Here is a 16270-nt window from a genome sequence, read left to right as displayed (position 1 = left end):
CTGAGCACCAATGCTACCGATGCCAGTAAGGCAGCTCCCTCACCTGGACCCTACCTATCGACGCATCAACTCATGAACCGGGGACCAACAGCTTTACTACTTTAGGCGTGATCAAAGATATTATGCCTCAGAAAATCCCGGGGCACCGACTAGGAATGCTTAACATTGTTTTCCTTCCTAAAATGTGAATGTTCGAAGGTAGGTAACAAAGAATTTTGATTTTTTGGCCCACTGTCACCCCAATTTACGATACTATATGAACAGCCCCACAAACGAAAGATAGTCATGTCGGAACACAACCAGGTTCACCTGTGGAACACTTAACCGCCAAACTCGTCCAATTTCGAGACTTGCGTTCAGAATTGAAAATAAGTAAACAACTACAGAAAAACTACTTAAATTGTATAAATAAATAAAAATAAAATATTGGCGTTCGCGGTGACTCTGTAGCTCTTTATTCTTATGGTAAAATTCATAAGAAAACGTCGGACTATGCGTGAAACACGGCGGACTTCGTACACTCAGGTCTTTTTTTACACGGGGATACGTACCGTGTAAAAAAAAACCGTGTAAAAAAAACCTAGGAGATTTTGATTTTTCACATGTTTCAATGTTTTTAATAAATCGGATTTTGATGCCATTTGTAATAATAGCATGCTATGGTCCATATAGACATATTTTTAAAAATTCTGTATTAACACCAATGCGATTTTTTTACAGTATGCCATTTGATTACCTATAGCTTGAAACGGATAATGTGATTGGAATCAAGTCGATAGGTTGTATCGTTGTCGAGAAAACATTAAAAACGTACCGTGTAAATCGCGAAAAACCGTGTAAAAAAAGACTTCAGTGAATTATCCTTTCCTCCACAGAAAATTTCCATAAGAAACTAGCTATCATCTAGATCATCTGTCAAATTGCGTATATTTTCAAGTTTGTGACCAGAAAACTATTTTTACGTGTTACTGTAATTTCTGTATTCAATAACAGATAGCAACAGGCTTACTTCCACTCACATTTTAAAACAAATTAGTTTTCCGAATCATGAAAATATTAGATATTATGATGATAATTAGTTTTTGGAAACCACAAGAAGAGGTTGCTTTCAGTGCGTCACAATCAGCGATTAAACGATTCGTGAGGCGTGATCATGCTTGGCATGCACAGTTGTACACACCAACTGCTCGTTTGGTAATAACTTTTCACTCAGATGTTGAAATTTATTTTTCTTTAAAGTAATTGATAGATTAGACTCATAGTTTACTATAGATATGCGAAGATTAGGTAAAGCTTAACATTGGAATCAACACTAATCATTAGCATTAAAATCTACTTTTTTTTTACATATCTATAACAAGCTTACACTCTATTATATCTACTGCTTTAAAAAGAACTATGTTCCGTCAACTGTGTGCAAAGTTATTAGCAAATGAGCAGTTCGTGACCAAAACTGTGTATGCCAAGCATGGGCGTGATCAGAGATGTTATGCCTCAGAACATCCCGGCAGCGCCGACTGGGATTGAACCTAGGCCTGCTGGGGTGAGAGGTAATCACGCTTACCACTACACCACCGGCGCCGTTCACAAATAATGTTAACAATACTTTAAATATTTTGTTTGTATTACTTCTGCGTGAAGCTAACGATTTATATAGTTGAAGATGCTAATTTCAAATAACAGACTAAAGTAGTAATTTTTATACTATAGATGAGGAGATGAAAGTATAGAGTTGATTGTTTCAGATGATAAATTTTCGGTGCATTTATTGAGAAAATAAGGTTCAGTGAAAGTGTCCTTATCACGCATTAATTTAGCAAAACCGTTCGACCACTTGAATTGGAACTACTCACCTCTCACCTGGTACAAGTTGTGCAAACTATTTAAGTTGTCGTAGTTGAGGTTGTAGTTCTAGTTGTTGCAGTAGAATAATACATTTATACAAAACAGATCACAAAACAGATCAACGTCGTAGTTGCTTCCTAACTCAACAGCGGCTGGAATCGCACTGTTCTCTGGATCTGGTTTATAAGGCAATGTGTTTTTACTTGATTGTCATAGGTGGTGGCCAGGATTGTCATAGATGGTAGGCATTAAAGCTCCGAGTTTATCAAATTGTTTTCCATTTGAGATATCATATAATACTCTACTAGCTCTCATAATACTCTACAAACGTTTCCCAGAAAATCGTCGGACCCAATCAGTTGACCAACATTGAGCTCTAATCTTATCGTGTTCTAATCAGGATAAGTTAATCATGTTCTACCCTGGGTAAGTTTATCATAATAATGAAAAAGTGCACACACACACACTTGACTCATATCACCGAAGTCGGTAGGAATTTACCGGGTTTTTGAACAGCAGAACAAGTCGGTAAATTTTTCAAATGACCGTTACACGTGATCATTATTTTTCATCAATAAATGGAGTAAACCGAACAAATTCTGTACAAGTTCAGAATAAATTTTCTAATAATTGTATTCTTCACTGATTTTTAAACTTTTACCGAACAGTTCTGTAGTGCAAAATTTACCGAACGATGGAGGCCTGGATTAGTGTGCAGAGTTTTAGAAATTCCCTGAATTCTCTAAATTCTATACTGCCACTATCCGCAAACCAATTACATAGGACATGGGGCAGTTATGCGAATGGCGGCTGGAAATCATAAATGTTCAATCTTTAACAGTTACTTAATTAGGAGGGTTAACTTTCTTTTACCTTTAGCGGAGCTTAAAGTATATTGATAAATGGAACATAATATTTGAAACCCATCGTTTAAATAATCAGTAGCCTTTTTGCAGTGAGCAAGAACTGTTGACAGTTTATGACAAGGATGACTCCCAAACCATCTGCCCAAGTGTCACCGAGTCACGCTACAGCCCTGCTCTTTCCTCCTATAACTTTTATGTGGTTATTTGTAAGCGGCCCCTTATAACCCTTAAACTTTATTAGCCTCTCGGCTCCGTAGAGCTCTCAACGGTATTGAGCCTTCCAAATAAAGATCTTTGAAAAATAAACCGTGATGCTACAGGTACTACAGTAAATTTAACATCTTCATGTACACTGATAGGCAAAATAAAGTTCCAAACTCATCATTTTTTGAGTTTCTCTCATTTATTTGGTTCAAATTAAAGAAAAATAAATGTAGTCTTTTTTTATATCTTCTTTTTTATATTCTATTAAAGTTTCACTTATGGACTAATTAAAAAAAGAGTTTTACTTACACAAAAAAAAAATCTATTTGTACTGAAAATAAAACACTGAAAAAAAAGTGCCCACTTCACTTTGGCTTCCGAAAAGATAAATTAGAGCACAAGAAAAGACCATAAGCTACGACAGCATTTTAATAATTAATGTGTCCTCTTTGGCCTTCAGGACCTGATGCAGGCGCTTCGGCATGCTCGCCACAAGGTGCTGTGGATCTAGTTCTTTGCAGGTGCGCTCCAGGGTAACACCAGTTTTGTCAACCGTCAAGAATCGCCCACAAATTCTCGATGGGGTTGAGGTCCGGGCTTTGTGGAGGCCATTCCACCGGTTTGATCCGACAAGACCGGAAGAAAGACGTGGTTTTGTTGATCTCCTGCTGAAATACGAACTTCTCTTCAAGGCCCCTCTGGATCAGCGAAACCTCCAGATTTTCCCGCAGGATGAATCTGCCGTCATTATCCCATCGATTTTTACGAGACTTCTCAATCCACACCACGAAAAACACCCCCAGCCCATTACATTTCCTCCTCCATCATTCACTTAATTCATTCAAGCCGTCAAAGCGCAAAAAAAACAGCTTGAATTTAGATTCGTGAGTTCAGAGCTTATCAGCATGCTCCTTAGCAAACTTAAGCCGTTTGGCTTGCGGATAAATGGGTGGTTCCGAGCAACTTTGCTATCTAAAAGACTGACGGTTACGAACGGTGACGTGACGGTGACGAACAGTTCGATCAGAAACTGGACTTTGGAGAACAACCGTTTAGTGATGAGTGTGTGAGTGCTGACCACGTTTTGCGTCCATTGCTGCAATGGAAGCGCTCTGAACCGTTGGAAATACTGCCATACAATTAAACCACTGGAAGCGGCTCCCGTTCTGATGGAGGAGACTTTTTGGATAGCGGAAGATGAAGTGGTTATTGTGTTGTACCTTTCGACTATAGCTTTAAGATGTATTTTATAGTGACGAAGAATCATCGGTTCTGTAAAGATAATTCTATTGAGCCTTATCAAATAAATTAATAATCAAAAAAATTGTCACTCTATTTACGATTGCCTTCCCACAGATTACAAAATAGAGTACCTGATACTGCAAAATATGTCTAGTACCTCTATAAATGCATTTAGATTAACATACTTAATCCCTCCTTTTTTACATATTCTTAACAAAATATACTTTGTGGGAAATGGTGGGAAATCCTATTAGGAGCTTAGCTTAGAAAGTATTTTGTGTGCAGTATATGTAAAAAAGAAGGGAGTACAGATTTTTTTTGTGCAGAATATATCTAAAAGAAGAGATTTCGGATTTTAGTCTTAGTGCATATAAAGAGGAATCATACATGTTTTGACCGCACTACCCTCTGTAAACAATTAACGTAACTAAGTGAATGCGTAATTTTGGATAGATATCACCATTAAAAACAACATTAGCAGAATCATGGTAAGATGATTAATTAATTCAAAATCATGACTGGACTGGCCTTTTGAAGTTCGTGATTAATTAATATGGGAAAAGTTCACTTTTTGCAATCACGGTCATAGCCCTTCTGAAAGATTTACTATCTGTACTTATGTGCATTATAACTTATTATCCTGACGATCAATCAAAAAGTGGTCGCCAGCAAAGCTATTGCTGTAAAATGACATATGAGTATAGATGGTAAACTTGCATATCATTATGGCAAAGGGCTAGGACGATTAGTATAAGAAGTTAACTTTTCCCATAGTAATTCCCACATAAACTTCAAAGGGCCAGTGTAGTAGGATTTCGCAACAAAATGATCTTTGATTTTCAAAAAATGACCAGCATCTGATTTTGAACTGATTAAGTGGGGTGAAGCACACTTATGGACAATTTTCACGTTGGCCCTATGTGCCACTGAAAAGTAATTTAACAAATTTTTACAACTGCTATTTGAAAAATAAAAGGAGTTACAACTTGGATCGAATATGAGTATCTGTATTTTTGGCATCACCCCAACGAGAGTGGCATTATTGCTTGCACCAGGTAAACTTCCCAAAATAATGTTTCATAAGAAAATTAACTTTAAAACCACGCCTTTCAAATGCCTAACCAGTCCAATCAATACTAGGACGGCCACATTACTCGTATATAACACAGCGGATGATGTTTCAAATTTCTGCAATCGTATATGCTCAACCTTTGGAACGTCGATAGTTTCATGTTTGGCTTTGTTTCTTTTGATATATAATCCAACCAATTTTTCTGAAAATTTTTCGTCTTGACAATCTTTGTCGAGCTGCATCATCTTCTGGATATTATCCAGGAGGTCCATATTTTTGTTATGCTCTAAATCAAAATTAGGACTACCGGCCAGACATAGTGTTTTCAAATGGCTCAGCTGGTTGATGTTCGGTTCAAAGGCCACCAGGTGGTTGTGACGTAGATTAAGGTACTTCAGTTGAGTTGTCCATTGCAGGACATCGGCATCCAGTCTTGCTATGTGATTGTTCTCTAGGTTCAGTTCTAGCAGATTTGGCAGCCTTGCCAGGGTCATATGATCTAGCCATTCGAATCGACAGTGTATGCAGCTGAGCTTCCGTAGTGATGTGCTCAGTAGGAATGGAGTGTTGGCCTTATTGGATAGACGATCGTTCCAGTCCAGGTGGAGAATTTCCAAATTTTCCAATGTTTGAAATGACTGCGCAGCGATGAATTCAAGATTGTTGTGCGATAGACTCAGAAACGTTATGCCTGGGTTACTGGTGAACAATGAATTGGAATCAATGGATTTAATGTTGTTACCTTGGAGATGTATAGATTTTAAATTGGGCAACTCTTTGAAAGTTGGCTCGTATATTTCTGTGATTGAGCAGTTCATCAACGACATTCGTTCAACCCGCGAGCTATTTAGGAATACTCTATATGGTTTGAAGTCAAACGAATGGTTATTGTCAAATAATACTTCCGTCACATTTTGGTCATCAATTACATAATCTGGTTCTATGTACACGATGGCTCTATTGGAAAGGTCTACCGTCATTCCATCACTACTAAGGTGATGAATTGTCATTTTCTTGTACACAGCATGGCCACTGACATTCGGCAGATAGTTTTCAAACTTAGTCAAATGATTGCCATCATCCAAACAACCCTTGCGAAGACTTCTCGTTGAGTACAGAGTCTTTGCTTCGTCAATTCGAGGACACGGTTGAAGCGGATTCCTGTCCAGACATAGTTGCTTCAACCCATTCAACGGAAGCTCTAACAGAACCGTGGGAACCTTTGTAATTAAATTATCGTCCAGTAGGACAACTTTGATGTTTGTATTTTGCATAAATCCATGCTCATTCACCCGAGTAATTCTATTTGCTCTCACATTAATATATTCCAGTAGCGGTAGCTTAGACGTGTGCAGTGTTCCTTCCAAGCTGCATCTTTCGGCACTCAATTTCATAAGCGATACTGACTTGAGGTTCAACCGTAACAAGCCCCGGTTTCCATCAACGTTCAATATCTTGACATACTTGGCCATCATCAAAGCATCATCATCGATTCGCTCCATTCCATTGTGCGACAGATACAGCTGTGAAAGCCTCGGCATGCGGGCAAGTGTGTTCCGATCGAGAAAGGTAGTATGGCAGTGATTGCAAGTGAAGAAAAACATCCTGGTTCCTTGCAATTCCACTTTGTTCAAATCAAATCGCTCGTTCCAGCTCAGATCTAGCATTGCTAGGCCAGCAATGTGCCGAATAGTTGCTTCCGAATTGAATGTGGAAAGTTGGTTACCTGCAAGACTGATCTTTTCCATACGGGTATTGTACTCGAATGCATCCGGATGTACGTATCGAAGACTGTTATTTTCCATAATAAGGTGAGTTAGTTGTGGTAGTTTCGACAAGGAAAGCTGGTAGATGGAATGTATGCCACAGTTGTTGCACACGAAACGAGACAGTTCATCGTGAATCAGCAGAACCTGGTCTACGGGGAATTCGAATCCCGTTTGATTGCTCATGTCCAGCTGTAGGAGATTTGGATAGACGGCGTACATTGTTTCGTGACTGATGGCATGTTTAGTCGCGATTGAGGTTATGTCCGGAAACCTGATGTCGGAAGTGATGCTTTTCACGAATAAGATAACACTGGGCAGAATCCATTGAATGTGAATGATGAATTTACGTGCCATGTCCTGCAAAGAAATGGAAAGGTTACGTAGATATTCGAAACGATTTTTTGTCTGATGTTAGTGTCGAAAAGTATCATCGTTTTTTTTAATCAATTCTAATATGATTTTCATAAAATTATTATGCAGGGTGCATTTTGGAACACTCGTGGCACGCAATAATTGTATTACCCAAGAAGTGATGAAACGTACTGCAGCTGCAAATACAGCTTTTTATGGATTGTGTAACCAGCTGAAGTCCCGCAACTTGCAGACGAAAATAAAGTTCGATTTGTAACAAATGTTGACAAATTTGGAAGTGCTCTACGGTCACGAATCAGGACAGGCTGATTGGAACGTTTTTCGGCGGTGAACAAGAAAATAAAATCTGGCGACGTGGCGTCGGATGAATCTCCAGTCGTATCAACTGTATATGGCCTCAGATAGCCTAGTCAGCTAGGCATGGAATTACCAAGCCAGAGGTTGTCCTCCATTCCTGGTCCAGTCTTGCCACACAATATACAAATGAATGCATTGGTTGGCACAGAAAACTTTAAATTGATTACAGTGTAAGTGCTTGAAGAATACTATGTTGGGAGCAGATGAAAACTAGTGTAAACGCTTCAAAGCGAAGAAGATGAAGATCAAGTATATAACAGTATGTATATTAAAGAGGTAAACCAGCTCACGGTTTGAAGTCTCTATAATAAAGCAAAAAGAAGTACAAAAGTATGGATATTGTGAAGATGATAAAACACGACCGGCTGTGGTGGACTGGATTGCTTGCAAGAGAAACAAGCGAAGTTAATATTCAAAAGATAACCTGATAGAGATTCCTCGACTCCACAGTGGAGCTCGCACATGTTGGATTTTTGCAGTTAAGAAGGACATATTGGAAAAGAACTCTACGGTCTGCGTAAAATTAAGTAATTGATTTTTTTTTTTAGCTCCTCCACCATGAGCCCCAAATTTGATTCAAAACAGATCTAATTGGCATAGCTTATTTTATCTGTCAATCTCCTTCTCTTTAAATAACATTAACATGTTTTAAGCTATTAAGATTAATGTATAATAAAAAGTAGAAGGGTCTGTGTTTAGGGGCACGAACGAAAGCTTGACGTAGGACCAGTAGTGGACGGAACAAATATGTCAATCATTTAGTTCTTAACTCTTTCCGTTTTTGAATTGGTGGCCCTGAAAAGGGCCGGTTGTTTTTATTATGGTGGCCACACCAGTGCAAGTCGATGCCAACCGGATGATGGTGGCCTAGTCATGCTGCCTACCCTAGCAGCACACTTGTCACTGAACAATTGTGGTTACTTGTATGCAACTTATTCCAGTCACAATCAAGTTGCAGCAACGTGTTTCGATGAAAGTGTGCTTCTTGGGTATTTCGGGAAGCCTTTCTTCCGGTCGATGTGGGTGCTTTCGTACTCGTCTCAGTGATGTCACTTATACAGATTTAACATATTTTTTTTTAATATACGGAATTTTCAGATTTTTCAATAAGTGGAATATATGTTAAACTCTGGATTATATTTATTAATATACATAAATATTCCTTTCTTCCTTTTGAGAAGGTACGAGCACCTAACCAAATAACAATTCTTCACTTTTTATTTTATTATTTTATTTTGACCAGACTTCTGATGCTCAGATGTTTTGATTTCTAATTGCTCGTTAAAAGGGATGTTAGTGTTTCATTCTTATTGTTTAATTAACCATATCACATGCTGACAGGTATTATGATTATTTTTCTTTGATTACAGTTTGTGAGTCGAAGAGTCAACTGGATATTTTGACATTTGACTAGCGTAATATCAGAAATAAAGAAAATTCTATACAATTCTACTTAAGTTGATACTCTAAGGAAGCCTTAGCGTGGAACTTTATAGGCATAAATGTCAGCTTCCACAAAACATACAAATTTGAAATTGCTACTCCTTGTTTGCTGTGCTACTACAAACAGAGAGTAGCAATTTTAAATTTGTATGTTTTGTGAAGCTTTGAAGTTTCACGCTAAGGCTTCCTTAGAGTATCACCTTAACATCCAAATAAAATTTATGCGTTGTGACAAAATACAATAAAGTTGAACACGTTTGCAAATAGAGAAATACAGATGAACCATCCCAAAGTTTTTCACAACAAATACTAAGTACACTTAGATAGAAATTTGCTGCTGCTTTATTTTCCGAGATGTTTATTGAAAATTTAGTGCAATAAGTCCTTTAGTTGGTGCATTTTGGACACCTGAAATTTTTTTCAATAATTTCGCGTGTGTTTATTAGTGCTGTGTTTGGTTATTTTAAAAAATAGGATCGACAGAGTTTTTAACATTACCGCGAATGAACAAACCGGGTTTTGTCTTTCTTCGCCGCCGCCGTGAAACGTTGCGAAAAAGCAGATCTCCGCTGAGTTTTCTAATGTACGCTGTTGAATCGTGTCCGTTTGTGTATAGTTACAAGTGCATAACGATCCAGAAACCGGAAGTTACAAAATAAGTCCAGGAGTTAACGGTGATATCCAGTGGAAGTAGGTTAATCGAACGTGCAAATTTTCTCTTGCAAAGTGCTGCTGCCTGCAAGCCAAAATGGGCGCGTATCTATCGGAACCACTCTCAACGAGCAAGGAGGCAATTGATTTGCTTGCTTACGGTTCCAGCTCGATGCAAGGCTGGCGGATCAGCCAGGAGCAGTAGTTTCTAGTGAAAGAAATCAAAGAAACCACATCACATCACTAAACATAACCACGAGCAATGACGAAGAACTGCATCCCAAACCCCATGATAACGAAGGATCGGATGCATCAATGAAGCTTTTAAGCGCAAAAAAATCATTATTAACACAGGAAAAAATTCGGTAAGATCCTTCCATTGCATTATTTTATGATTCTTCAATGATGTACGCATCCTTCCACCCCTGTAGATTCAAGAAATGTACCCATTCATTTCCAAGAATCATCTTTGCGGCAAATACAACGCAGTAGGCCTGGCCGTATTGATGTTTATATCATATCTTAGATACGCTGTAAACATCAATTATTAAACAAGAAAAATGATTAGACCTCATCTAACCTAATCATTTTCTAGGATGCTTTCTCGTACTGGCTGCGTTTGTATTAAATTAGATTAGAGATTATTAGATTAGACAAATACTGAGTACACTTAGATGCATAGTTTCGGGCAACAGCTAGCGAATTCAATATCCTTTTAATCTGCCAAATTATTAGATAAAAAAAACTACAAGAGACAGCCCAATGGGGTTGTACGTTATGGTGATCATTAGGATGCTTTTTTAGTGACATATTTGAGTTATATTTTTTGAATGCGGTATGTAAATGCAGTGCAATATAATGTGGTGAACAGTCAAAACACAGGTATGCAAATGTTAATACTTCCGACGTCACCGCAGTCCACTTCTGCTTGGAGATATTCCTAAAAATCTCCAGCTACACTAACAATTTGACGTTTAGCATGTGTTCTTACAACAATTTTAATTCAACCTTAGGTTGAAATTGTTGTACAAAGCAAACCTGTGTTCAGTTTTTAAACATCTAAATCTGATGATTTTAATCAACCGAAAACTTAAAAGTAATATAAATTTTAAGCTCAGCGGTGCCGGTTCTGGGTTCAATGCCAGACGGCGTCGCCGGGATGTTCTGAGGCATAACATCTCTGATCACGCCTTCCTTCGGAAGGGAAGTAAAGACGTTGGTCTTGGTCCCCGGTTCATGATTTGATGGTCGATAGGTCGATAGGTAGGGTCCAGGTGTGGGAGCTGCCTTCCTGGCGTCGGTAGAATTGGTGCTCAGCACGAAAAACAAGATCAACGGAAATCAAACCAAGGAAAAAAAATAAGCTGTCTAAGGCATTATATAACAGTCTTTTTCAACTTTTGTTAATTAAAAAAAATCAAGGAAGACCACTTCATATATTATAATTGTTATGGGACTGTTTTACCTTATACTGACAAATGGGATCTCTACTGCTGGCACTGATTGGGATTAGAAAGGTAGACAATGAATTTTAAAGAACTAAAATGCCGGAGATGCAATGTGTGTCACTGACGACAATTAATTCCTATTCTTCTAACAGGCTATCCACATATTTGTAGCGCGTTGCTGATTTGTGGAGTAGTGTTAAGCTTAAACAAGTCTTCTCCAATCTTTAGATCAGCTAACTTATTGAGGTTGAGTTTTGGGGATACAATTCACTTTATGCACTAATAATCAACTTTATATTCAGCCTGGTGTTAATCAAGCAAACAATAATCACCTTTTGTTCTTACTATTCAGCTTGAATTCTTACTAGGGATATACATTAACAATTTAATTGCGCTCATTTGGTAACATTTAACATTAACAATGTTTCGAAAACGATGCTTGTCAACAATCTAATTCCATCCACATTATCTATGTACTGGAAAATCAGCGAATTTTACTTGGCATGTAATGAACAACAGAAACAACAGAACAACAGAAATACGCGATAATTCATATCATATGCATATAGGATAAACACCTTTGCCCGGCACCTCCACTGGTTCTTCATGTCCGGTATCTACCAATACTTCCTGTATTGCCATGGTCATCTGGGAGGAGGGTCGCATAGACCACTTCCAGGCCAATTAGGAAATAGAAATTAAAATTTTGAGAGTTGGTTGGAAATGCTAACATGAAGCTTTAGTGTGATGATTTATTAGCTAGAGAATGATCTTTAGAAGAATGTAGGTGGATAGTTCCGTTAGAGTACGGCAGTATGAAAATTGAATAGAAGTTGAAAATGAGCGAAGGGCCATTAAAGCGACAGTTTTTCAAGATGACGCACATTTTTGCCTAGCCCGTACGATGTACGCGGGGACTTGAAGTATGTCTCCAAGTCCACAGGCAAAAATGTGCGTCCCTCTTGTTGCTCATAAACTGACTGCGGCTGTGGAATAGTTCTAGCGACGTTTTCATCACTACCTAAAGCCCCACGTTTGCGAGAGCATTTCCAGTCGATGGTGTGTTATAATGCAGTTCTTCTTTACCCAACTATTGTGTTGCTCCTCTCGTCATGACCAACGTGATCATCTCAGAGAGAAAGCAGTAGGGTGGTTGTTGCGTGCTGTACCATCATCAGCATTGTTGACGGCTACTCCCGCCTATTCAATTTTCATACTGCCGTACTCTAACGGAACTATCCACCTACATTCTTCTAAAGATCATTCTCTAGCTAATAAATCATCACACTAAAGCTTCATGTTAGCATTTCCAACCAACTCTGAAAATCGTCAACTTCGCGTATGAAGTAACATAAAAAACACTTTGAATGTAACAACTCAAGGCGGGAGTAGCCGTCAACAAGTGTGTGTGTGTGTGTGTGTGTGTGTGTGTGTGTGTGTGTGTGTGTGTGTGTGTGTGTGTGTGTGTGTGTGTGTGTTGTGTTTGTGTATTATAATCGCTCTACCAAAAAACGATCCCTGCGTATGCGTGCAACCTTTTCCCCACATCCAACATCCCAGTGATTTCTCGTGGAAGCGCTGAGGATTTCTCGGTTTCCTTCACAGCGAGTACCACGTCAACACATTCCTTCCCATTCCCTAGTTGACCTGCATTCGGACACGGCCGGCGATGGTATTGCTAAATATTAGATCTCCAGTTCTTACACATTGAGGATGAATGTTAGTCCCAAACATCATCTGTTGGTTCTCTGTGTAATTGCAGCTGATCTGGTAATAACAGAGCAGCAAACATGGGCTGAATCTGATTTGATTTGATTTGAATTCATTCTGATTTCAGAGAGCAATTCATCCAAATTTAAGATAATTCTTATAGAGTCCAGAGAGTCATCCATCCTAAATTGCTTTCTGTATTTAGAGGAGAATTCATACTGATGTTAGAGAGGATTTAATTCTAGCGAGTTATTAACAAACGAGAAAATCGACGAAGAAAATCGATCATCGCGTTTACACCCTTACGCATGCTCACTGTTGAATTCATTCATCTTTTTTTTTTACATGAGAATTTGTTGTCGTGAGTGATGTAATCGGTGATTACGATTTTGAACATAAATAAAAAAAAAAACTAAAACTAAAATAAAAATATAAATATGTGTAATGTTGCATCTAAAAATAACCTAAATGAACGGAAAAGTAATACTTTTTACCATGCATGAACTATCATAATCTCGATTTGGTTAGTTTGACGTCTTACACGTACAAGGGTGGCAATCCAAGTAAAAATTGGGGTTTTTTACGAGTGTTCTGTAGACCATGATTTAGACTTGTAAAATGCATTAAATCCACGAAATAACTGACAATGTCGCTTGGGAAACGTTTATGACGGATCAAAACTCTCTGCTCCACACTGCTCTTTCAATCTGTTTAGAAGTTCCCAACAACTGTTTATTACCGCAGTCAAATGAAATAATTTCTTCAATACCTTTAGATTTTTTTCTGAATGCGTCGGAGTGCCAACAGTATGACTTCGTGGAGGACCAGACGTATACTGCCGTATAGTTTTGCAATATGGAGATAATGGTGCATCAGAACCTATCTAAAGTGGTGATATAGCCGTAGTCTGAAGTGGGGATAGCGAGAGTCAATGTTATAATAAGAATTCTGAGGCATATCATCTCTTATTACGCTGTGGTGATAGCATGCACTTCATATTTGCCTTTAAGTACAACACAGTACAAGTACAGAACAATGAAAATATCACTGTTGAAGGCCTTCCCAACTAACATTGACAGCTTTATAAGCCAACTTTCCCAGCTTTGTGCTGTAAAGTAGATTAAATAAAGCTGCAGATACAGCCACAAGCAGAAGCTAGCAAAATAGTTTTGGAAAGTGTTTACCCAGCTTTTTTACAACCATTATTCAACTTGTCAGTCGCATCGCCAATAAACACCAATGTCACTTCTATACACATACTAATCAGCTTTCACCTTGTAGCTGCAAAACAAAGCAAAGATGCCCCGTAACGTGGGTAGATCATCTTTTCGAGGTACGTTACGGGATGTAAGATCTACCACCGATTCCTTGTCCTGACTTCTTCAAACTAGGGGAACAGGTTTTGTTCTGAATCCTTTGAAGTGCTTTTTTCCTGGTAGTGCAACAACAAGACCATATTGGCACAGCATAAAGCATGGCCGGTCTAAAAACTTGTTTAAATATTAGAAGTTTATCGTCAGGCAAAGTTTGGATTACCTGTTTATAAGAGGATACAAACATTTTATATAGTTTTTACATTTGGCTTGAATACCCTCAATGTGATCTTTAAAAGTTAATTTTTGGTCAAGTATTAATCCAATATATTTCACTTGGTTTGACCAAGAAATTGGAACTCCGTTCATAGTGACTATATGACTACTACTAGGTTTCAAAAACGAAGCCCTAGGCTTATGTGGAAATATTACAAGTTGAGTTTTGGAAGCGTTGGGAGAAATATTCCCTTTTTGTAAATAAGAAGAGAAAATATCTTAGCGGAAATGCCTGTATCATCAGTGAACAAAGATTTGTTGCAACCCTGAGGCAAATCAGGGAGGTCCGAAATGAAAATGTTTTACAATGTAGGCCCAAGAATGCTACCCTTAAAAACTCCAGCTCTAATAGGTAGTCGTTTGGATTTGTAATTTTGATAATTGACCTACATAGTTCTGTCAGTTAAATAATGTTGAACTATTTTCGATCTCAGACGCTTCAATCAGAAATACTGTCGCACTGTATACTGTAACCCATTCACCAAACGATTATTGTCAACAGCGAGCAACGAATATCTCACATACAACCGCATTCCTTACAAGAGCTACACAAGGCGTGTGCAGGCTAATTTACGGCTTAATCCAAAGCAGTTCTGGTCATTTGTGAATACCAAACGAAACGAGGATGGGCTACCAGTCGAAATTCACCTGGGTGATAGCAATTCCCTTGACAAATGTAATCTTCTGACAGAACATTTCAAAAGCATTTTCAATGACACTACGGTCCCAAGTTGCTGAAGCGGTGCGGGACACTCTCAGTGATGCTTTCAATTGTAACCTCGGTTACAGTAGACCTCATCGAATCCACCATCAAGAAGCTGAAATTTTCTAATTCTGCTTGCCCTGACGGGATCCCCTCAAGCATCCTGAAGCGATGCTGTTCAGAGCTTACAACACCGCTTTCGAAGCTGTTCAATATTTCATTACAGCAGGGGGAGTTCACTACGCGTTGGAAATCGTCATTCATGTTCCCGATCTACAAGAAAGGAGACAAGAGAAACGTCGAAAATTACCGAGGGATCACATCACTCAGTGCCTGCTCTAAAGTTTTCGAAATCATCATCAACGACGCATTATTCTCTAGCTGCAGAAATTACATTTCTCCTGACCAACACGGTTTTTATCCCAAGAGATCAGTTTCAACAAATCTAGCTCCGTTCATTTCTTTATGTCTTCGGAGTATGGAAGCTGGAGCGCAGGTGGACGTTGTATATACAGATCTTAAGGCTGCATTTGACCGGGTTGACCACTCCATACCGCTAGCTAAACTTGAAAAACTCGGTGTATCCTCGGGTTTAACTCGTTGGTTTAAGTCCTATCTGACCAATCGGGAACTTTTTGTTAGAATCGGAAAAGAGCAATCGGACTATTTTACAAACAGCTCCGGTGTTCCTCAAGGTAGCAACTTGGGACCATTGCTATTCTCGATTTTTTGTAAATGAGGCCGGACTGATCCTCCCAACTGGTTGCCGATCGTTCTACGCGGATGATGTGAAGATCTATGTGATTGTTCGTAGCTTCGCCAATTGCTTGCGGCTTCAGCACCCAATCGATACTTTCGAAGAGTGGTGCTCAAGAAACTATCTCATGTTGAATGTACAAAAATGTAATTTTATCGCAAGCTGAAACCAGTGGCATTCAACTATACGATAAATCACCAACTTCTGCAACGTGTGGACAATGTTCGTGACCTAGGAACCAC

General features: G+C 38.6%; 1 protein-coding gene across 1 annotated transcript; it reads right to left on the bottom strand.

The window, feature by feature from the left end:
- Window positions 1–3447: 3447 nt before the first annotated feature.
- Window positions 3448–13789, bottom strand: LOC135702714 (chaoptin-like). The gene is made up of 2 exons (XM_065223755.1): window positions 13749–13789; window positions 3448–7355 (listed from the first exon to the last, which is right to left on the bottom strand). Exon 2 carries the CDS (start codon window positions 7350–7352, stop codon window positions 5235–5237), a length of 2118 nt encoding a protein of 705 aa, XP_065079827.1. The 5' UTR covers window positions 7353–7355; window positions 13749–13789; the 3' UTR covers window positions 3448–5234.
- Window positions 13790–16270: the final 2481 nt, after the last annotated feature.

Source organism: Ochlerotatus camptorhynchus, unplaced genomic scaffold (assembly GCF_037179485.1).
Source record: "Ochlerotatus camptorhynchus isolate MF236.1 unplaced genomic scaffold, CSIRO-AGI_Acam_v1.1 ptg000196l, whole genome shotgun sequence".
Lineage (NCBI taxonomy): Eukaryota > Metazoa > Arthropoda > Insecta > Diptera > Culicidae > Ochlerotatus > Ochlerotatus camptorhynchus.
The sequence above is the reverse complement of the archived record's forward strand: the minus strand, read 5'-3'. Positions and strand labels throughout refer to the sequence as shown.